At 47.4% G+C, this 23,158-nt stretch overlaps 1 protein-coding gene across 5 annotated transcripts in view; it reads right to left on the bottom strand.

Annotated features, from left to right (window-relative positions):
- Positions 1-232: 232 nt before the first annotated feature.
- Positions 233-23,158, bottom strand: part of SPACA7 (sperm acrosome associated 7) — a 29,905-nt gene continuing 6,979 nt past the window's right edge. For 2 of the 5 annotated variants that reach the window (XM_021929816.2, XM_009192252.3), the window contains 5 exons: positions 20,475-20,531; positions 14,457-14,564; positions 12,172-12,267; positions 1,915-1,995; positions 233-437 (listed from right to left, as the gene is read on the bottom strand). In XM_021929816.2, coding sequence (XP_021785508.2) covers positions 373-437; positions 1,915-1,995; positions 12,172-12,267; positions 14,457-14,564; positions 20,475-20,531 — 407 coding nt within the window. In that variant the 3' untranslated portion in view covers positions 233-372. Of the gene's footprint in view, positions 438-1,914; positions 1,996-12,171; positions 12,268-14,456; positions 14,565-15,460; positions 15,548-20,474; positions 20,532-23,158 lie in introns of all 5 variants that reach the window. The other 3 variants (XM_021929815.2, XM_003914085.4, XM_021929817.2) reach the window with 3 other exon arrangements.

The following is a 23,158-nucleotide window of genomic DNA, read 5'->3' as shown; positions in this document are numbered from 1 at the left end:
CAAGGCATGGCAGCAGGGAAGAGACTCTCAGGCCTTCGTAGTCTCTGTTCCTCATGGACGAATTCTTTATGTGCTGTGAGATTATGTTATTTGTAGACAGAATATTCTGATGCTCTTATTTCCAGACTCAATATATTTTTTTGTTTCTTGTTTTCTTTTTCTTTTTTTTTTTTAAACCCAAATCCCACGCACCCTGTGGTTTAACACTTAAATAAACCAACTCCAATTGGGATTGTGTGAATAAACAATTTTCCTTTATGCGGAATGGTTCAGAGAACGTGGGCATGTGCACACAAGTGCCCTGTTCCAGAGGCTGGCGCGTGGGGGTTCTAGCAGGCTCGTCTCCTGTGCAGGGGCTCTGGGGCTGTGGCCTCACTGACTGTCTCGGCTCCTCCTCTGAGAGCTGGTCCTCTGCTGCTCGTTATGGAAAATGTTTCCTGTGTAGAAATAGGAGATTTTGAGCCTGGCAGTGTGTGGTATGAGGGAGATGGGGACACCGGCAGGATCAAGGGACACCAGGGGACAGGAGGAACCGAGCCCTCAGTTATGGAGGGAGGGGAGAGCCCTGCGGATGTATCCGAGGCAGGAGGACGGAGGGGGTGCTGGCTGCATCGGGCTGCCTTTGGCTCTCCCCGCAGGGCCACCGTGTCCAGAGTAATTTCCCCTGCATTCTCCCTCAAAACCCATTGACAACTCCAAGCTTGGCAGGGCTGGGCCGGTCCTCCTCCTCCTCCCCTCACAGTGGCCGGCTGTGGATCTCATTCCTGGGATGTCAGTACCAGGAGGTGGGGGACTTCCGGTTCTTCACTGTCCAGCATTGCCAGGGCTCTGGAAGTCCCCACAGTCACCTCTGGGGCTTCTGTTGCCAACGGCCGCACCTAGAGGTGCTGGTGACGGACAGGAGCTTCATCAGTGGAGAGGCCCCATCTTTTGCTGTCTGAGTTATAGGAGAATTTGTGGTTCTCCCTGCAGAACAGTCAGGTCCCAGGGAACTGGAGCCTTGACAAGGTCAATCATGAAATTGTATCGGAAGCAGCAGAGGTTGTCCTGGACAGTGGCACGGTCTGGGAAATTGGCCGTAGCTTGAACAACCGCTCACTGCCCTTTCCACACCGTGTGTGCTGGCCTGATCCCTGCTGCTGGGGGCATGTGCCAACCTTGTGGCCTGGGGTTTCGTGGTCTGACTGGGGACTGACACTGGCCTGGCAAAGTTGGAAGGTGCTCCAGATGGAAGGTCTCAGGCTGCGTGGACGGACATGTGCTGCAGGGTATGGGGGGAGGGTCTGGGCACACTGGGCCGCCATGTGAATCGGGGGTGCCAGGAGGACAGGAGGGCTGTCAGCCTCACCCAGGACTGGCTCCCAGGTGTTCTGGAAAGCTCCGAGGAGAAGCCTGGGGCCAGGGGCAGAAGCCACAGGATCTGCATGGCCAACTCTTAGCAGGCGGGCAGTGGTGGAGCTGTGTGAACAGGGAGTGAAGAAGGGCTGGACTGGGGGTCCTCACCCCATGAGAGGGTAGGGGGCTTCCTGACCGGGGTGTGGGGGCCCTTCCTGGGCCCGTCACAAAGGAGCAGGCTCCTGCCACCACGTGGTTGGGACCCTTGTGTGGGTGGGTGGCGGCAGTCTTGTGAGTCCTGATTATTCTTGGGAAAAGGGGAACTGATCCCCTGCTCCGTTCAGCTGAAAAGGGAGAGCACTCCCTCATTGACAAGGGCCTTGACTCCTTGAATTGGACTTGTCCGGTCAGGTGTCCACACATCAACGGCTGGACAGGGGCTCCTGTGGAACTCAGGTGGGTCCACCTGGGGGCTGGGCTCACCTGCTCTCCCTGGAGCTGCCTGGTGACACACCTGTCCCTTGAGCAGGAAAAAAAATCCCCAAATGAGAAGATATTTATCTATTATTTCCAATCTACCTGAAGATCTTCCAATATTTTGAAGGATTTTGTCCAGAAAGGATAGATTTTCATACTGAGTGTTCTTTGAATTCGTCTTTTCTGTGGGGAAAACAATAAGTACAATGATCACGCTTTGTAAATAATTAAGGCATGATTCCACGTTTTCGTTTAACTTCAGGGACCCGTACACGCTGAGCAAAGCACCCACGCACAGAGCAGGCGAGGTGAGGTGCCGCGGCTTCTCGAGACACAGCCTCAGGCGAGGCCATCAAAACCTTTCCTCCAACAAGCCCCAGAAAGTGTGGCTTGGTGCCCAAGCGATGAGTGGAGTCCTACATCTTTGTGCTTTCTCTGTGTTTTCTCTTTACACTCTTAGGAGACACTAGCATAGAAGTAGTCTGTCCACTGTGTCCTAAGGGCTCCCCACCGCCGGTGGTGAGCAGGGCTCCCTTCTGTGGATCTGACACTCATGGTCACTTGAGCCACAGTCCTTGGACCCGGACACAAGTTTTACAGATGGTGAATTTTCCCCACGTCTCTTCCTGTCCAGCCCTTTCTACCAATAACTGTGCTGTGTGGTCCCCGCTGCTCAGGGAGAGGTGCAGGCAGTGTGGGGTGGCATCGGGCCAGCAGCGGCTCCAAGTCCCCCCAAACCGGCCCTGGTTGCTGCAGCTGGTGGCTGGGGGGCTCCCTTTGAAGCAGCCCCCAGCCTGGGAGGTGCCCTTTCCTCTGTAGGGGGGCACCCTACAGAGAACCCTAATCCTCTTCCTTTATTTACTCTTCTTACTCTCAAAGTACGCCAGGAGGCCCCACCTCTCTTTAGTTCTCCCAAAACTCTGTGCAGGTGCAACCTGGAACCCTTAAAAATACTGTTTGGTCATCTGCATTTTGTGAATGCATGAATAATGACTACTGTTGACGGGCCTGGCCCCTCAGTCTCATTTCTTGGAAACAAGAACCCCTTATGTAGACCTGCTGAGCACCTAGCAGGCTCAGCAGGGATTGCAGAGTAAATGTCTCTTGTTAACATTAATGTTACAGGAAATGAATGATTATTATGTGAATTTATATATGTCCCATGGGATACTTAGATTTACCAGGTCCTAAAGTCTTAAACTGAAGTTTAGGCACAGTCAGGATGTCAGGAATGATACTATGAACCACAAAGCTTTTCCTACTCCCAGAAGTCACGGATTACATGGGGAAGTTGGGTTTTCCGGCAACAAGGAAGGGAGGGTAGTTACAGATCTATTTTCCTCTTAATTCATTTTACATTAAGAGGAACGTGGATCTGCAAACATTCATTAAAGGCTGTGGGCATCCCTAAAGGCTGCTTCAGGCTTTAAAAACATTTATCTAAATTAATATTAGGTGCTCAGTTTATATATTTAATAAGGATACAAGCCCATGGAACAATTTTTAAGGTTTAGAAAAGACGTTCAGTGAAACATCAGGCTGTTTCCGGTGGTTGGCCCTCACTACCAGTTTCCTCCTGGAGGCTACCACTGTGACCCACTTTCCTGTGTATCTTTCCAGGGGTAACCTACACCGGAGAGATTGCTGCCAATTTCGTACTCAAAATGAATTCGCACAGTGCTTTTTAAGAGAAGAGTCCTTAGAAAATTTTGGCAGATAATTCAGGTTAGCTATTTGTGGAAATGTATGTAATTCATCATTTAATACAAAACATTTTATCTTAAATTTGCTTATTTGTAGAGTGTACTCTCTAGCCCTTGGGAGTCCCAGGGACGCATATATGATGCTAACATTTCCCCGTTCCCCATGTATGTGTGGTTTCATTCGACCGTAGGGCACCTGGTGAAGCCCGTGGGTAATACTTAGTCTTCATGTGTAGACGAGGCCTCAGTGAGGCAAAGCACCTTCCTAAGATCACTGAGGTTGTATGCAGCCGAGCTGGGAGAACCCAGAGGCCATCACCCCAGTCCTCGCTTTTCCTTCCAGAGTTGAAATGCAGAGCTTTTCACAGTTCCAGGATTCTCAGTGGAACCACATGGGTAAAAATCTAGTATTTGAATTTTTAATGTCTGGAAAGGATGGAGTAACAAGGATGAGACTTATCCTCCCAATTTAATTAAAAAACAAGAAAAAATATATGAAACAGTGATTTCCCATATATCAGAGAATAAGCAGCAAAGGCCAGTGATCCACTGAGAGATGGAAAGCAGCTGAGTGCAGCCCTAGGATTGCTTCAGGCATTGTCTGGGGAGTTTCCAGGGCAGCATTAGGAGTGAGAACTTAGGCAGAGCCCAGTGGTCTCAATAGGCTGAGGGGTTTGGAGAGGTCAAAGTAGCTAGAGTTCAAAGGACAGAGTGAGAGATACACACACACAAACACACACACAGAGAGAAAGAGAACATCTTGCAGAGACCTATGGAGAAGAGCTTGTGAGTGCAAGCTCCCTGGTGCCTGGGGCCTTTGGATTTTTCAAATGCATGTGATATCCCACACTTGGCTATGAAAAAATTCAGTGGTTACTTCTTACCCACTTGTGTGGTGGTGACCTGTTTTTCTCCTGCTTGACTGAAAACGAGAAAGCTCATGTGTTCCAGCTCTGTTTGGGTAGCCTTGCCTCTCTTTTGAATTCTGCCTAGTTAACTACCCTGCTACTAGAATGTTCTTATGGGCTCAAGGAAAGCCTTGGTTGATGATCCCACTTTTTATTATTAGGGTGAGAGTAGCATTTTTGTTTTTTTTTTGAAACAGAGTCTTGCTCTTGTCACCCAGGCTGGAGTGCAGTGGCATGATCTCAGCTTACTGCAACCTCCGCCTCCTGGGTTCAAGTAATTCTCCTGCCTCAGCTTCCCAAGCAGCTGGAGTTACAGGCACCCACCACTGCATCTGGCTAGACAGTAACAGTTTTTTTTTTTTACAGCATTCTAAGTGGAGATAGAGAACCTGAAACATACTTATGTCAAATGCTGTATCAGAGTGTTCAATTATCAGAAGTTCTTGAAGTCTAGCAATGCTGTTATCTTGCCTGCTGCTTATTATCCATGGCGTATTGCTTCCCATCAGTTAGTGTTTTGAATTATAAGCTCACCTTTGGCAGAGCTGTTGTCTGTGAAAATCCTGTGAAGCCCAAGTTAAGGGAATCGTTCTTTACATCAAGTGTGTATTTGCTTCCACCAAGTGCCCTCTGACCCGGGGTGTAACCACATGAGACTTCCTGTCATGCTGGTTTCACAGATGAGCTATTCCAGAATACACAGAACTTGAAGTCCCCATGTGGTGCAGGCTGACACAGACGGATTTCCATTTCCCTGTGCTGGTAGATGGTTTTTTTATCTACACTATCCTTTTACTGAGGGTGTAGTCTTGTTAGCAGTCATAGCATTATTCAGGGATTTAATTTGCAACACTTTTCTTCCCTAGGCCTCATCTTCTGCAAATAAACTCTAACAGCCAAATTTCTATATTTCATAAAGGAAAATCACAGTTGAGGATTGTTCTGCAATTAGATCTGTAACTTACTGCTCTGGATTTTAATTCTCTCTTGGTTTTCTAGCCCTGAAGATTTCCTTTACTTTGCTGTCAGATCATAATAGACATTTAAAAATGTTTATTATGTTTTATCTAGAATTTGTAAAGATTTTCAACTTATATAGTTTTCAACATTGGCAAACACAAATAAGTAAATTGAATCTTCTAAGTCCTTTGATTTGATTTCCATGTGACTAAAGACTATGGCAGCTGCCTAGGCCTGTGTCTCCCAATATTTCCTCAAAAAATGACACAGAAAAACAGGAAAGAAAAATAAGATTACACAAAAGTAGACATTCAGGCATAACCTAACTATAAGATACTCAAGTATCAAAACAACAGTAAGTAAAAAATAAAAAATAAAAATTTCAAAGTTATAGTGAAGAATCTTTGCTCCTGCCCTACATCCACTCCATGCAACATTTATTGATGACCAATGGCAGGTTGAGATAAAACAGTGAGAAAAGTGAGTTAGAAAAAGCCTAACATGGATCTGAAAACTCTATCAGAATAAGCAAGTCCACTGTAAGACTGAAAATACTAAATATGGGTCCTGGTAAATCAGAGAAAGGTCTACAGAGAAGGAACTTAAAAAGCACATGTGAATTTTATGTATCAGTCTTCAAAATACATAACACCTGAGAAAGAGAAAAAGACCCCCCTCAAAAAAAAAGAAAAAGAAAAAAAAAGGAGTAGGCTGCCTTTAGAAATTGAAGGACAAAAGACAAAAGTAGCAAAAGGGGAACATGTATGGTCCTGTGAGATTATAAAAAACCAAAAAATTCAGAGGATACACTTATTTTTCTTGTACCAAAGCAATCAAAATATTCACTAAGAATCAGTATTTTTCTATACTGATATAACTTAAATGAAAACTGAATAAAAGGTAGAAAAGTAAGGCAGAAAAACAAGAAAATGTAATGAAATAAAGAGATAAGTAAAACATGAATGAGGAAATAATAGCAAAAGTATAATAGAGGCAAAGAAGAAATAACATCTGTATAATTGGTGTAATTGAAGAAAACAGCAGCATTAACTATGGTATAGAACTAATATTTAAAGTTATAATTAAGATAACTTTATAGAAAAATAATAGGTGAGTCTAATTTTGAAAGGATCCATTTTGTATCTGGGAAAATTAATACCAAGATGTATCCTAGTAAAAACATTAGATTTCGAAGATAAAACAACCAAAAAAGCAAGGCAACAATGAAGCAGCATTCTCTATCAACTCAATGAAAAAACAAAGTGTAAACCAAGGATTTTATATCCATCTAAGTGTCTGTCAAACATCAATTTAAACATACAAGAGTCTAAAGATTTGTCCATAGCACATTCTTCAGTAATCTGCTACAGGATGAACTTCATCAAACCAAAAGTTACCTGAACAACCTCAATGAGAACAGTGATGGTGAAGGTGGATACACACACAAACACACACACAACTTATAATCATATATGTAAATGATTGAAACATAGGTGAGACTGGAAAACTAATATGCAAATGCTATATGTATTGACAAAATAGAAGTGATAAAACTAAACTATAGGAGGTGATAAGGGAGATGAAGAGGAAAATAGAAACTCATTGATGTTGATGCCTAATTGAATCAATTAGGCAATGATTAATAGTTCAAGTACACCATTAAAAACTGATAAACCAGAGGCTGGGCATGGTGGTTCATGCCTGTAATCCCAGCACTCTGAGAGGCCAAGGCAGGTGGATCCCTTGATGTCAAGAGTTCAAGACCAGCCTGGCCAACATGGTGAAACCCAGTCTCTACTAAAAACACAAAAATTAGCCAGGCGTGGTGGCAGGTGCCTATAATCCCAGCTACTTGGGAGGCTGAGGCAGGGGAATCTCCTGAACCCAGGAGGTATAGGTTGCGGTGAGCCGAGATCATGCCACTGCACTGCAGCCCAGGTGACAGTGACAGTCTGTAACAACAACAACAACAACAACAACAACAGACAATCCAGAAAGTGCAGCAAGATAGCTAAATATTACCCTCCAGCGACTGACCCCTGTAGGAACATAAAGTTGAACAACTATGCATGCAAGAAAGCACCTTTACAAGAACTGAAAAATCAGATGAGTGATCATAGTACCTAGTTTTAGCATAATAACAAGAAAAGACACATTGAAGAAGGTAGGAAGGACAGTGTAGTATTGCCTACACCACCCTGCCCCAATACCAAGCAGCACAGTGCAGAGAGAGAATCTGTGTGCTTCAGGGAGGGAGGGAAGTGAGTGTGGGACCTTGCATTGTAGCTCAATGCTGGCCTCACCGCAGTGGAACACAGCACCTGGCAGAATTCTGTGATCCTTGATTCTAGGCCAGTGCCCACAGAGGGACCATTTAGACCCACCCCAGGCCAGAGGAGAATCGCTGCCCTGCAGGATGAACCTGAGTCCTGCCCTGCTTCACCACTGGCTAGCTAAAGTGGCCATAGGTCCCAAATAAATTTCAGTGCCAGCAGGGCTATAGTGACCACAGTCCTTCGGTGAACCCTGTGGTGCTGCACTGGTCTGGGAGGCAGAAGGCTTGGGATGCAACCCAATTTAACACCAGATGCAGGGGCCATAGGAGTGCCCACATCACAACTCTCTCAACTCCAGGCACCGTACCTTAGAGAGAGACTCCTTCTCGGGAGAAGGAGAGAAAAGAGTACAGGGTCCTTGGCACTGGAACCTAGCACAAACCCTGCCACAGAAAAACCACGCTGGGAAGAACCCAAAAGATCCTGATTCCAGGCTATTCTGCCAGACAAATTTCTAGGCCGACCCAAGGCTGGGAGACCGTAATACCACTCTGGTGTGATGGTCCTGAGTCCTGACTGGCTTCACCACTGGCTGACTAAAGTGACCTGGAGCCTCGAATAAACATCAATGGCAGTAAGGCAATAGCAGCTGCAGGCCTTGGATGAGCTCTGGTGCTGTGCTTGTCTGGGCAGCTGTGGGACTTTGGGTGAGACCCAGCATCATGCCAGCTGTGGCAGCCATGAGAGTGCCTGTATCACTCCTCTTTCAACTCCAGCCAGCTCAGTGTGGGGAGAGACTCCGTCTCTATGGGGAAATGGAGGGAAGTGAGTGAGGGACTTTGAGAGCCCAGAGAATTCTCCCTGATTTTCCCCAACTGCATCAGAGCTGGGTGTCTAGGAGGTTGCAAGAGACTTGCAGTGTAACTGGACTTAGGATGCTCTGTGGTGCAAAAATGGCTGCAGTAACCACAGGCTTAAGGAACTCAACAGTCAGTCAGTATCCTTTGAATCAATGAAAGGTCCTCTGAAGGATGGGTACAAACAAAGCCCATGTGATGACTGGAATAAATATCTAACTTTTCAATGCCCAGGCACCAATGAACATTCAGAAGCATTAAGAACATTCAGAAAAATATGACTCTGTCAAATAGATGAAACAAGGCACCATTAGCCAACCCCAGAGATACGAAGATGTGTGACTTTAAGACTAAGAATTCTACAAAAATATAGCTATTTTGAGGAAAACTTCAATAAGACACAGAAAAGGTTGGGCGTCGTGGCTCACACCTGTAATCCCAGCACTTTGGGAAGCCAAGATGGGCAGATCACTTGACGTCAGGAGTTCGAAACCAGCCTGGCCAACATGATGAAACCCCATTTCCACTAAAAATACAAAAATTATCTGGGCATGGTGGCATGTGCCTGTAATCCCATATACTTGGGAGGCTGAGGCAGGAGAACTGCTTGAATCTGGGAGGCAGAGGTTGCAGTGAGCCGAGATCATGCCATTGCACTACAGCCTGAGTGACAGAATGAGACCACATCTCAAAAAAAAAAAAAAAAAAAAAAAAAAAAAGACACAGAAAAGCCATTCAGAAATTTATCAGATTAATTTAACAAAAGATTGAAATAATAACAATAACAACATAATAATAAACACACAGAAATCCTGGGGCTGAAAAACATAATTAAAAACTGAAAAATTCGTCAGAGTGTCTCAATAGCAGAATTGATCCGGCAGAAGAATTGGGCTTGAAGACAGGCTGATGTAGTTTGAATGTTTGTCCCCTCCCAATCTCATGTTGAAATGCGATCCCCAGTGTTGGATGTGGGGCCTACTGGGAGGTGTTTGGGTCATGAGGGTGGATCCCTCATAAACAGCTTGGTGCCTTCCCCTCAGTAATGAGTTCTTGCTCTTTTAGTTCACACCGGAGCCGGTTGTTCAAGAGCATGGAACTCCTCCCATCAGTCCTTCTTGCTCCATCTCTGATCACACAACACACTGGCTCCCCTTGCCTTCTGCCTTGAGGAAAAGTCCACCAGAGGCAGATGCTGGCACCATGCTTCCTGTACAGCCTGCATAACTGTGAGCCAAATAAACCTCTTTTATTTATAAATTTGGGAAGCCAAGATGGGCAGATCACTTGATGTCAGGAGTTTGAGACCAGCCTGGCCAACATGTTGAAACCCCATTTCCACTAAAAATACAAAAATTATCTGGGCATGGTGGCATGTGCCTGTAATCCCATATACTTGGGAGGCTGAGGCAGGAGAACTGCCTCAGGATACCAGCCTCAGGTGTCCCTTTATGGCAACACAAAAGGGACTAATACTTAGGCCATTTAAAAATATACAGTCAGAGGGGAAAATAAAAAAGAATGCAGAACACTTATGAAATCAAGAAAGGGCAAATTAAGGAGTCGTGGCCTTAAAGAAGGAGTAGAGACAAAGATAGGAGTAGAAAGTTTATTCAAAGAAGTAATTACAAAAACCTTTCCAAACCTAGAGAAAGATAAGAATACTAAGGTACAAGAAGATCAAAGATCACCAGGAATATCCAACCCAAGTAAAACTACCCCAATTTATCAAATAATCAAGCTCTCAAGTATAAATGACAAAGAAGGGATTATAAAAGAAGCAAGATAAAATAATCAAATAACATCTAAAAAGGCTCTGATACATCTGGCAGCAGACTTCTCAGTGGAAACTTTATAGGCTGGGAGGGAGTTGGATGACATATTTAAAGTGCTAAAGGAAAAAAAGAAACACCAAAAAACTCTTCCAACCAAGAATGCTCTACTCAGTAAAGCTATCCTTCAAACCTGAAAAAGAAATACTTTCCCAGACAAACAAAAGCAGAGAAAATTCATACCCACCAGAATTGTCTTACAAGAAAGACTGAAAAAAGTCTTCAATCTGAAAGAAAAGGTGCTAATGTGCAACAAGAAATTATCCGAAGGCATGAAACTTACTGGATAAACACTATAGGCATTTCTATCAAGGCCGTGAACAAGGTAAGAATGCCCACTCACTCCACTACTATTAAACATTATCCTGGATATATCAGTCAATGCAATTAGCCAAGAGACATCAAAGAGATGCATAAAAATTGGTAGAGAAGAAGAAAACCATTTCTATTTATCAGATGATAATATGGCATATCTGGAAAACCCCAAATAATCAGTGATAAAGCTAACTCAAACAAGAAAATAATTCAGTAAGATAGCAGGACAAAATTAACCTATAGAAATCAAAGCATTCATATAAAAGACCAGTTAAAGTACACAATGATAGATAAAATCTTGCTTCTAATAGCAAGACGGTAAACTGAATACTTAGGAATAAGCTTATCATTAGAGTATAACACCTATGCAAGGAAGACTTAAAAATATTCTTGAAAGATAGGAAATGACATTGAACAAATGGAAAGACATTACTTATTCTTAGATAGATCCACTCAACATTGTAGAAGTTTCAGTTATTTTCTAAATTCCTTTACAAATGTAATGCAATCCCAATAAAAATATAAACAAACGCGGGGAAAGGAAATTAGACATATTACCAAAAATAGAATCAGGGAAACATGGAAAAAGAAAAGCTTAAAAGAACTAAAAGAGGGACATGTGTCCCAGAGGTTAAAATACACTCTGAATAACACACTTTGGTGCTGGCCCGTTAGTAGAGGACTGTGCTGCATGGCCCAGATAGGACAGTCACACACAGAGAAACTCAGTGTATAATACGTGCGGCTTTGCAAATCATGGGACAAAGATGGACTTTTAAAAAATGGTTCAGGGATAACTGGGTAGCCATTCGTAAAAAGATAAAATTAAGAACACCTCACACCGTGCTCAGAGGTAAACTCCAAATGGATCCAAGAGCTAACGTAGCAGATGAAGTCCTATAAATACTGGAGGAAAGCAAATTCCTCTTTAGACTCAGTGTGGAGAAAGACTTTCTAACTCAGAAAGTCAAAGCTAAAGGCAGCCAGAGATTGATAATTTTGACTACACAAAAATTGACATCTTTTTACATGAAAAATTATAAACTCAGTCAAAAGTCAATTAACAAACCCCAACAATTTTCTATCTATCTATCATCTATCTATCTATCTATCTATCTATCTATCTATCTATCTATCTATCTATCTATCAGTCATCTATCTCTATCATCTACCTATCTATATCTCAAAGTTTGTTTTTAAAATATAAACAGTTTTGAGAAAATGGGGCTAAAAACCAAAAACCTAAAGGAAAATGGGAAATTGTAATGAAAGCAACATTTACAAAAGTGATATAGAAATGGCCCTTAAACATATGAGATGTTTAAACTCACTCATAATGTGACAATTGCAAACAAAAGCAATACTGAAATACCTCTTCTCACCATGATGCTGGTGGAAACCTAATGGTGTGACAGGCATCATGGTGAGGCAGGAGGGAGAGAGTCACCTCACACACTCGTGCCTCCATCTCTCCCATAGAGCTCTCAGTGTGGGCAAGGCACATTTACCTTTACTGGAAACTGTCTTCTCACTGCCAGGAGATACCTGTGGCCCACTGTAATTCTCAGAAGGATCGCCATGGAGATTCGCATTAGCACTGGCTTCTTTAATGACAAATATGGAAAAAACGGGAAAAATGTTCTTGATTACACACTTACAAGCATTTTGGTCATTTATTTAAAAATGCTAAGTTGAAATGCTAATATCATTTTCAAGTTTTATTTGAAAATATGTTTTGGAAACTCAATATGTGAATACAGAGCCAGGCCTCATCTGACCTTTTTTTTTTTTTTTTTTGAGACGGAGTCTCGCTCTGTCGCCCAGGCTGGAGTACAGCGGCCAGATCTCAGCTCATTGCAAGCTCTGCCTCCTGGGTTCACGCCATTCTCCTGCCTCAGCCTCCCGAGTAGCTGAGACTACAGGCGCCTGCCACCTCGTCTGGCTAGTTTTTTGTATTTTTTTAGTAGAGACGGGGTTTCACCGTGTTAGCCAGGATGGTCTCGATCTCCTGACCTCGTGATCTGCCCGTCTCGGCCTCCCAAAGTGCTGGTATTACAGGCTTGAGCCACCGCACCCGGCCTCATCTGACTTTTAAAACTGCATATTCACTCCTCCACATGTCCTTTGACCCAACATCTTAGCAGGATCAATGCTAAGAACTGACCCTGGAGATAATTCCCGAGAATATGAAAATACCTGTGCTGCAAGCTTGCAGCTGTGTTTGAAATGGCAAAATATTGCAAACAATGGAAAAGACCATACAAAAGATAATGGCTGCAGAACTGGGGTAGGAAGAAAGGAGGGTGGGCAAGAAAGGAGGATTTGCACGGATCCATGATTTGCACAAATGTGTTTCCTAGCTCTATCTGTGGAGAGGGCCCGGAAGCAACTCTGTGCCATTGAACTTAACAAGCACACAGTTCTTGGCTCACAATCAGTAACGGTGTTAGTGTTTTATAACCCACAGACTATAGTAAATCCCTAGGAGCCCATGTAGACAGTAATAAGCAACTGAATACATAAACAAACAGGGGAGGAGGGGCAGCTCTTTCTTAAGGTAGAATCCCAATTAATAAATGGAGAAGCAATGGCAGAAAGAGAAACTTGCCAGACTGACCATCAGGCAGACAAATTCGGAAGGATTCATGTTAATTTTAAATAAAATCTTGTTTAAGGCCTGAAAAAATCTAGTTCAATCCTTCCCAACTCCAGAGTCTGTCTTATTGGGAGGACTGTTTGGCGTAATGGATTGGGATGCAGATTCCTGAGCCCCTACAGAAATGCTTGGCTCCTGGCACACCATCAGATACTGGAGCTGTGACCTGGTCCTGTATGTGGGGAACAGCACAGATGTCCTACGTGTGTGTCTTGGTGGTATGGTTTGGCTCTGTGTCCCCAACCAAATCTCATGTCTAAATGTAATCCCCAGTGTTGGGAGAGGGACCTGGTGGGAGATGATTGGATCATGGGGGCAGAGTTCCTCCTTGCTGTTCTCATGATAGTGAGTCCTCACGAGGTCTGGTTGTTTATAAGTGTGTAGCACCTCCCCCTTCATGCTCTCCTGTCTCCATGTGAAGATGTGCTTGCTTCCCCTATGCTCTTCTGCCATGATTGTAAGTTTCCTGAGGGCTCCCAGCCATGCCTCATGCACAGCCTGCAGAACCATGAACCAATTAAACCTCTTTTCTTTATAAATTACTCAGCCTCGGGTAGTTCGTTATAGCAGTGTGAGAATGGACTCATACACCTGGGTATATACCTGTGCCCTTTCTGGTTTTGAATCTCCAGGGTAAAGAGGAGGTATTTTGCCCCTCCGTGGTGTCCAAGGGTCTTACCCTCTTAGCTTTTGCACACTGATTTTTTCCCAGCAGACTCATCTGTTGGAGGGAGGCTTTTCTCTACTTCTTGGGGAACCCCCTGGGGGCACTCTGGCTCTCCCTGCACCTGCCCTGGGAAGGAGAAGTAACTTAGCTGAAGCTTTGGGAGAGGGGGCCAGGTATTGTGGCAGCACCTACCTCCCTGTCTTGGCATCTGCCTGCCCATGAGACATTTCTGCTGTGCTTCCCTGGGCTGTGGTTTTTCCAGGGTCGGCCCCACAGCAGCGGGTGGGGAAACTGGGGGTCTCTCAGTCCCGACAGAGACCGGGAGATCTGCCCAACCAGGGGCAGCAGGCACGTTCTCCCACCAAGGGTTTATCCTCCATAAAGGAGATGTTTCCGCCTGTGTCTGCCTGCCTCGTGCCTCTCCCGTTACAGCTGGACTTGGGAAGGGGTAATTGCTGGGTTGCATTTACCATCACTGGAAACTTTGTCCTCAGTGCCAGAAGAGAATTGTAAATTCTCTAATAATTCATGATAATTCTCAGAACCACCAGCTTGATAATTCTCATCAATACCAGCATCTTCAATGAAGAACATGGAAAAAAATGGGGAAAAGTTTTCTTGATTACACAGGTATAAACATTTTTGGCCCATGCTTTATTTTAAAATGTAGGGATGGGATGCTAATATGATTTGCAAGCTCTATTTGGACATGTGCGTTGGCAAGTGAATGTGTAAACAGAGTCAGGTGTCCTCTGACTCCCTTGAACTAGCAGTGTGGACCTTGGCAGATGGCAGGTGAATCTTACATCTGGACGCAAGATTTCAAGAGAGGGCTGAACTTTCCTGCTGCGGAATACATTTTCATGCACTGCGTGGGGATTTCTGATTCCCAGTTCTCTCCTTGGCAACTGTGGATTCAGTACTCTGTCTTGGTTCTAAACGTGCTGTTCTATTTACTTGCATATGTCTTTGCCCATGTGAAGGCACATTCTTTGTGTTTGTTCATGACTCACTGTGTGGCCTTGGGCAAGTCATTTGCTAGACCTTGGTTTTACCTTCTGTCAAATGGGGTAATGATAACTGCCCTGCTCTCTCAGAAGCCTTAGGTGAGCGTGAAGTGAGAGCGTGGGCGTGTGTGGGAGGAACTGGAAACTGCTGGTTAGTGCCAGGTTCTCACGTTCCTGTGCCCTGCGTTTCTGCAGTGGCTCCCAACGGCGGGAATGTGCCTGAACCTGCACTCCAGAGATCCCAGAGTAAAGGGAATTATCTCTGCCAGTCTAGGGTTGACTTCCTCTGTCTCGGGAAGCTGTAGAAATGGTTTTAGACACCATATTGTTCACATCTCCATGTGCCCTTGCCCCGGAAATAGCTGGTCTTAATGCTCAAATAGTAGGTCATGTACTCAATAGCACAGAGCTCCAGGCATCAGTGTGATTAGCGGGTTAGAAAGGGGTGTGCTCGCGGTTTTCCTTACGTATTGTTGACAATGTCGATGCTGTGCTTGGCATTTCGGTCCATGTTGTTTTATTCATGTCCAAAATCTCCTGGACTAGAATTTCATCTTGGGAGAAGCACACGAGAGCACGTTAGAGCTGGCCCTGCAGGGCTGGCCCTTGTGCTCCTGTCCCCTAAGGCCATCTGTGCACACAGTGAGTGGGAAACAGGAACTCCGGGACCCCAGGGGATGTGGGACTTGACTTTGGAAAGAACCTTCCCTGGGTGGGCAGGCCGCTGCCTCCCTCAATAACTTCAGAAAAACTGAGACCACGGGGACGTTTTGGACACTGAACATTGCCCCCCAAAGGTACAAGGCTGGACGCTTGGCCCACATGTGGTCCTAAGTCTCCTTCCTGCCCTGGGTCCCTCTGTCCCATCCCTGAGGCTCTCCCGAAGCTGCCCTCCACGTGTGAGCGAACATCGCTCCTGATCTCTGCGTCAACGCGGCCTCATTTTCTTCTTTGACGTCCCTACGAGTCCTCCTGGGGAGCTTTTACCATGAGAGCCCTGAGCTTTGTGTCTGACAGACCCAGAAAAATCACACGGGCTCTGCTCCCACGAGAATGTGATCTTGGACAAGCGTCCTCACAGCTCTGACCTTCGGTTTTCTGTCTGTAAAACAGGGGTTTGTATTTGCCTGTGGGCTTTTCTGAGGGTCCAGTAAAGCAGTGTATGCAGAAGGCACTCAGCATGAAGCCTGGGCCATGGCCAGGTGTTGCAGCAACTGACAGTCACCGTTGTCTCTGCAGCACAGTCGCCAGGCCAGGCTGCAGTGCTGGCCTGGGCAGTGGGTCCTGGTTTGCCGGGCCCTCTGGGTTTAGCACAGAAAGTCCCTTAACGAGGAGCTCCTCAGCCCCAGGCAAAGCGGGTGTCTGGTCACCCCAGGACCAGCTCGTGCGGAATGCGAGGGTAAAGGGGAAGAGGCTGAAAATGCCACTGGAAATGAAGATGCCACCAACACGCCTGAGAAAAATGCTTCATCCTGGGCTCTCGGTGTCTCGCCCAGCAGCCGCACTCTCCCTCTGCCTCGCTCACAGCGCTGGGTTTTGGCAATGCGTGCCCCCAGTGAGGCCCCCCGCAGCCGGGTGGGCTACAGCCCTGTAAGGTCGGCAAGAGTCCACCAGCTCTGTGAGGAATTTGCTCCTCCTGATAAAAGGGGAACCAGTGTCCAGGCCTGCACCCCCACCTCCTGCCCTGGGAGTGGATGAGGTGTCTGGCACTGTGGATACCATCCTTGATCATGAGGCATGAGCTTGAGGAGAGGCCAGGACAACCTCAGGGACATGCCCTCGTGTTGTGGAACTGCCAGACCAGAGGCGGCGCCACCTCCCTCTTAGCTTCAGGTGCCCCAAGATCCCAGCCAAGGGACTGGGTGCTACCACTCAGGCTCTGTCCGCTGGGGCCAGTGATTGGACAGAAGCACTGATCTTAGGAACTCCAAGTTCCTAAACAGTCATGGTGTCCAGTGAGATAGGGGTCTTGGAGAAGAGTGGATATGCATTTGAATGGCAAGCATTTACTGGGCACTCATCTGAACCAGACACTGCCCAGGTGCTGGGGGGCCAAGGATGGCCCAGCCTCGGTCCCTGGTCTCTGTCCCACTCCAGCCAGCCATGTCCAGGAGGCAGCATTCTACAGCCGTGACCAGGCACAGCAGGTCAGCAGCATCCACCAAGGGCAGATGGGCCCCCAGGGCAGATGGGTTCCCAGGGCAAATGGGGGCAGGCAGAGGATGGGATTCAGCTGACCAGCCCAAGAAGCGGGTCCTCCTGGGGCACTGTCTGAACTTCTGGGCTGACCTTGGCTTCAGTTACCCCATCGTTACTGGGAGTCACTCATGTCCATGAGGATGGGCTGTCTCTGTAACTCTCCATCTCTAACAACGGCACCCACAGTCCCTGACCTGGCCCAGTGTGACCCAGTCCATTCCATGCCTGAAGCCGGGAGTGGCCTCCTTTTGGGGACTCAAACTCCTCAAGCTGCAGACACCCTGGGATTCCCTGAGGTGGGTGGATGGAGGCCCAGCTATGGGGAGGCGTGCTTCTGCAGGGAGAGCAGTCATAGCTTTGGGGGCCAAAGAGAGGTGGGGTTGCCGAGCGGCCCCACGGTGAGCTGCCCGTGGCCAAAGGCTGCCTGGACCCTTCCACGGGCCTCCCCACCCATGGGGAGATTGGTCAGGGATAGAAAAATGCTTTAGGTAGATTAAGCCAGCAGGTGGAACAAGGTTAGAAAGCTCTTTGTTTCAAAACCACGTCTAACTGCTGATGATTGAATTTTTTGAGAAAGGAGAAGCTGAAATACAATGACCAGACCTTCCATCAAAACAGAACTGACCAGGCAGGGCGCAGTGGCTCACTCCCGTAATCCCAGTGCTCTGGGAGGCCAAGGTGGGTGGATCACCTGAGGTTAGGAGTTCGAGACCAGCCTGGTCAATATGGTAAAACCCCGTCTCTACTAAAAATGCAAAAATTAGCTGGGTGAGGTGGCACACACCTGTAATCGCAGCTACTCTGGAGGCTGAGGCAGGAGAATCGCTTGAACCCAGAAGGTGGAGGTTGCAGTGAGCCGAGATCTCGCCACTGCACTTCAGCCTGGGCGACGAAAGTGTGAGACTCCATCTCAAAAAATAAAAAAAAACAAAAAACAAAAACAAAAACAGAGCCAACCACATCTGCAGCAGCCAGTCCAGGGGGCTGGCCTGCTCCACAGTCAAACTTGAAGGAAGTCAGAGCTCCTCTAGCAATAACTCAGGCAGCCAAACCACAACCCCTGTGCCAGCCAGCTCCAGAGGGCCAGGAGTGCATTCATCACCGACGGCTCCTCTGGCTTTTGTCCTCGCTTCTAACTCAGAGCCGTCCAGAGACATCCACACACGCTCCCTCGCCAACACCCGCCGCCTGTCTGAGGAGCCGCCCCAAGCGCCCCTGGCCAAAGCCTGCCTGGGACCTGGGCTTCTCTTGCCCTAGTGAGGCCCCATCCCCTGCCTGACTCGGAGGCTCTGAAATTGCAGGTGATGGTGGTGACTCCCCTGCCGGGGCAAGCTCTGGACAGACAGTCTGGGCCTGGCCTGCCTGGGTGGGCTTTGCTGACGTCCACGGGGATTTGAATTCTCACTGTCACGCTTTCAGCTTTCTACCTAGAGGAAATTTGGGGGTGCGGATGGGGGTAAGAGCTGCCGCCTCCTTCTAGGTTTAGTTGGTCAGGACCCAGGAAAACGATCAGAAACTCCAGCCAGTCTCTCCTCTTCCTGAGTCCTTTCCTGAGGCCACTGTTTCGTCGGTGGTGACTGAGCCACTGGCTGGAGCAGGTGCTGGTCTCAGGACGAAAACTCAGAATCTGGCAACCGCCAGATTCACCAGGAAAGTGAGTCCAGTCACAGCCATTCCTTGACCTTGGGGAGCCTAACTCCCACCTGGGGCAGTTCCACTGAGTACCCAGAAAGCAGACGGGGCGGCAGAAGCGAGAATGGGAACATCTATTCATTCCCGGGGGCACTCACTCATCCATCCACGTAACCCATCAGAACGCCACAGGCAGAGCTTTTCCCAGACTCTCCCACCCAGACGTGGAAATGGAGCAAAGCCTGACTTCTGACAGCAGCAGCTCCTGGAAAGGGGCCCAGCACCTGGGGGCCCCTGCGTTCCCACGGGAGCCCCTGTTCGAGGCCGTGCAGCCTCCGCAGCCGCAGTCCCAGGCCCGGCCGGGTGGAAGGTGGCCCCCAGCCCCTACTCCTGACCCCACTGCACAGGCGACGCTGGCAGAGGTCCTGGAAGCTGACTGCTTCCCAAGGGCATCGATGTGAATGGGGGTCAGGACCGCGTGCTCTGAGTCCCAGCGCCCTAGGCCTCAGTTTCCCCACATGTAAAATGAGAGGTCAGAGCAGAGCTGCGGGCACTGGCCACACGTTCACACACTGGAGTGTGGCTGTCCACGCGGAAATGGCCGTGAAGTGCAAAGGACACATCAAACTGTGGAGATCCAGCGTGATGGAAAGACTGAAGCATCTCAGTAATGATTTTACACTGATCACATGTTGAAATCATCACACGAAATAAAATGTTATTACAGTGAGTTCCATCTGTGTCTTTTTTTTTTTTTTTTTTTTTTTGAGACAGAGTCTCGCTCTGTGGCCAGGTGGGAGTGCAATGCCGAAATCTCGGACCACCGCAACCTCTGCCTCCCGGGTTCAAGGGATTCTCCTGCCTCAGCCTCTCAAGTAGCTGAGATTACAGGCACACATCACCACGCCCAGCTAATTTTTGTATTTTCAGTAGAGACGGGGTTTCACCGTGTTGACCAGGAGGGTCTCCATCTCTTAACCTCGTGATCTGCCTGCTTTGGGCTCATCTATGTCTTTTTAATGTGGCCACTAGACAATGAAAACAATAACTGCGGCTTGTGCTGTGTTTCTATTGGATGGCCCTGGCCCAGGCCAGCGGTTCTCAGCCAGCTGTATTTTAGCATCACCTGCAGAGCTCTAGAGAAGCACAGAGGCACCAGGTCCAGCCAAACCAGCACGGTCTGCATCCCCGGGGTGAGGCCAGGCGGTCTGTGGTTTCCACCATCTTCCCAGGGGGCTGGAGGAGGGGACGGCTCAGCCACGGGGCCTCTCAGGTGCAAGGAGTCAGCGGCATCAGGTTGAATGTGGCGCTGGTGCCGGAGGGCTGGGCCCGGCTTGCCGCTGGGCGTTTCTAACAAGCTCCCAGGTGATGCAGATGCTGCGGGTCCTTGGACCTCACTTTGAGAAGCAAGACTCCCAGGCACTTTTTAGGTGTAATGGTCTAAAATTCTGTCTGCCTTACTTTCTTGAGAGTTTGACTCTTAGATGTGAGCACTAAATCTATGGGCCATGGGAATGTGATTCTAGCCCCAAACCAATCCGTTCCCTCCACTGTCTGCAAATTGTACCAGGTTATCTGGGAAACAGCCACAGACAACCATCCAGCCCCCTTCACATACAGGCCAGAGGTTGATAGGAGGGGCTTCCTTACCTAATAATTCAGGCACATCCTCATGTTTTGAACTGAATGGTATTTCAGTAGTTGAACCTAGGAGGAAATAAAAGCCCTATAGTTTAACAATGTTCATTGAATTTGCATTTTTTTGTCTTTAAATGGATATGGTTTTGTGGGTGCCCACCAGCCCCCGCTAGAGGAAGGAGTCCTGCCCAAGTTCCAGTCTCTTCTGCGGGCGATGAGAGATGGCCCCAGGAAAGTTCTCTGGGACTTGGGTTTCATGTCTGGAAAATGTGGAGAAACAGCCACCTCTGGGGTGGCTGTGAGGATGGAGGACAATTGGAGCTCTGAGCTGAGCCTGCCCTCCTGGTCCCTGGAATAACCCCTTGAGAGGTCAAGACAACGTCTCGGTCCCAAGGATGACTGGGCTCACCCAGCAGCTTTGAGGTGAGCAGAGTAAGAGGGCACATCTCCTTTTGTGAAAGCACCACTTTGACCTCCTTCATGAAAGGCTCCTGCAATGCATGCACCTGGATGCTTGGAAACATGTTCTGGGGAAATGGGAAAACAGTATGTAATGCTGTGGCTCTGTCATGAAGCCCTGGCTTCGTGGCTCTGTTTTAGGAGGGCAGGACTCAGAGAGACGGGCCACTGCTCTTTCTCTTCCTTCAAAAACAAAGTAATTTCAGGGTGGTCCCATTTGCAGATAAGAGGTGGAGTCATGTGGGTGAAATTCTGAGGTCTGGAATATGGGTTGTCCACAGGCCCCATGGCCTCCTGACCTGTGGCCTCGGCTGCCTGACTGACGGGAGCTGAGTGACCTTGACAGTGGGTGGTGGTTCTGAGCACTGCTTTCTCCTTGGCAGCTCCCACCCAATAGTTCCCAGCTTCTGCCATTCACGGTTTTTCTTTATTGGAGGTGTGGTGTCTCAGCATCCTGGGACGTTGCTTTGGCTCAAGGTCAAGGTCAGCCTCTTCCTCCAGCCCTGAGGTTGGGCTCAGCAGGGTCACACACCTTCCCTTTCCGAGTGCACAGAGCTTTCCAGTGGTGTCTTCTAGGATGTGAAGTTCCAACACTAAACCAATGACAAAGCTGATTTCCAAATGGCTTTAATGACAGACAATCTGCATACCAATCGACTCGTCTGCGCACATGCAGGCTCAGAACAATGCGGGAAAATATGCAAAAAGGTCTGAGATGTGATGACAATTGCTTCCCAGTATGCTGACCTTCGGTAAACGAAACAAACAAAGTACAGTTCTCTTTGGATGAGACATTAATGATCATTAAGAATGGGTACAGCTGCATCGTGCAAGTGCTTTGTTAAAAATATTCTTTTCATTTTGTGTCTGTCCCATAATTATAATGGAAGTATTGTGCAAGTCAGCCAGTAAGCATGTGCAGTAAAATATTTGTGTTTTATAACATCCGTGCGGTTTTTAAAGTGCATTGTCAAGTGGAGTGCCTTTGCTATATTCTTCCTGTGTCACCTCTGACTTTAGCCTCATGGTTTTAAGGTGCTGCATGCTGTGTAATCGTGAGAATCTCCTGCTCGTTCTCGATATTTACATCATGCACACGCTGGCCTCCATGAAAGGGTTCCCTGTGGAGTTCTGAGATTTCACTCTGGTTAATTTGGGGAAAACAGCACTGCACCCTTCTCCATCACTAGGACCACATTGACCGCTCTCCTCTCTCCCTCAAGGTCCAACGTCTCAAGAAAGCCACATAACATGGTCAACTCAATTTCTGAGGCAAACGCCTAAACTGCCCACTGAGTCATTAAGGCCCACGGAGACTAAGGAAGCCCAGTGTTCCCCATGAGCCGGTGATTTAGAAATGATCCCTTAATTGGTCTTCAAGCTGGGGAAGACCTTGGTCACCTGTTTCAAGTGTCTGGATGAGGAAATCCGATCTTAGGAGGTGAGGACTAAACTCTGACCTTTTTTCTCTCTTACCCATTCCTGACACAACTGTGACCAGAATACTTTCGTAAGGAGTAAGAAGCAGCCAGCTCTGGAACACAAGAAACAAAGGACCCTTTCCTTTGTCTCCTTGAGCCAATCATCCAAGTCTGTGACTGGACTCTTCTCCCTTTTGTGGTTTAAACAGTGCAGTGCCCCCAGCACTCCTTCCTGATGAGAGACCACTGACCATGGATGGCTCTGGCTAGTCCATGTAGGACACGCAATGAGGGTTTCCTGTCCTCTGCTTCACCTTCGGATGTCAGAGGCTGATATGGTTTGGATTTATGTCCCCACTCAAATCTGAGGTTGAACTGTAATTCCCAGTGTTGGAGGAGGAGCCTGGTGGGAGCTGACTGAATCATGGGGGCTGACGTCCCCCTTGCTGTTCTCATGATAGTGAGTGAGTTCTCCTGAGATCTGGTTGTTTACAAGTGTGTAGCATCTCCCCACTGTATCTCTTCTTCCTGCTGGCCATGTAAGATGCACCTGCTTCCCCTTTGCCTTCTGCCATGATTGTAAGTTTCCAGAGGCCTCCCCAGAAGCGGAAGCCTGTACTGTTCACAGAACAGTGAACTAATTAAACTTCTTTTCTTCATAAATTACCCAGTCTCAGGTATGTCTTTATAGCAGTGCGAGAACTGACTAACAGAGAGGGCCAAAAACGCTGCTCTCGGGTCATGCTAACACTACCATGCGACCACTGCCATGTTTTGAACATGCAACCCATGAAAAGGCATGGAGCTCAATTGCAC

This window comes from Papio anubis, chromosome 15, assembly GCF_008728515.1.
Source record: "Papio anubis isolate 15944 chromosome 15, Panubis1.0, whole genome shotgun sequence".
NCBI lineage: Eukaryota > Metazoa > Chordata > Mammalia > Primates > Cercopithecidae > Papio > Papio anubis.
The sequence above is the reverse complement of the archived record's forward strand: the minus strand, read 5'-3'. Positions and strand labels throughout refer to the sequence as shown.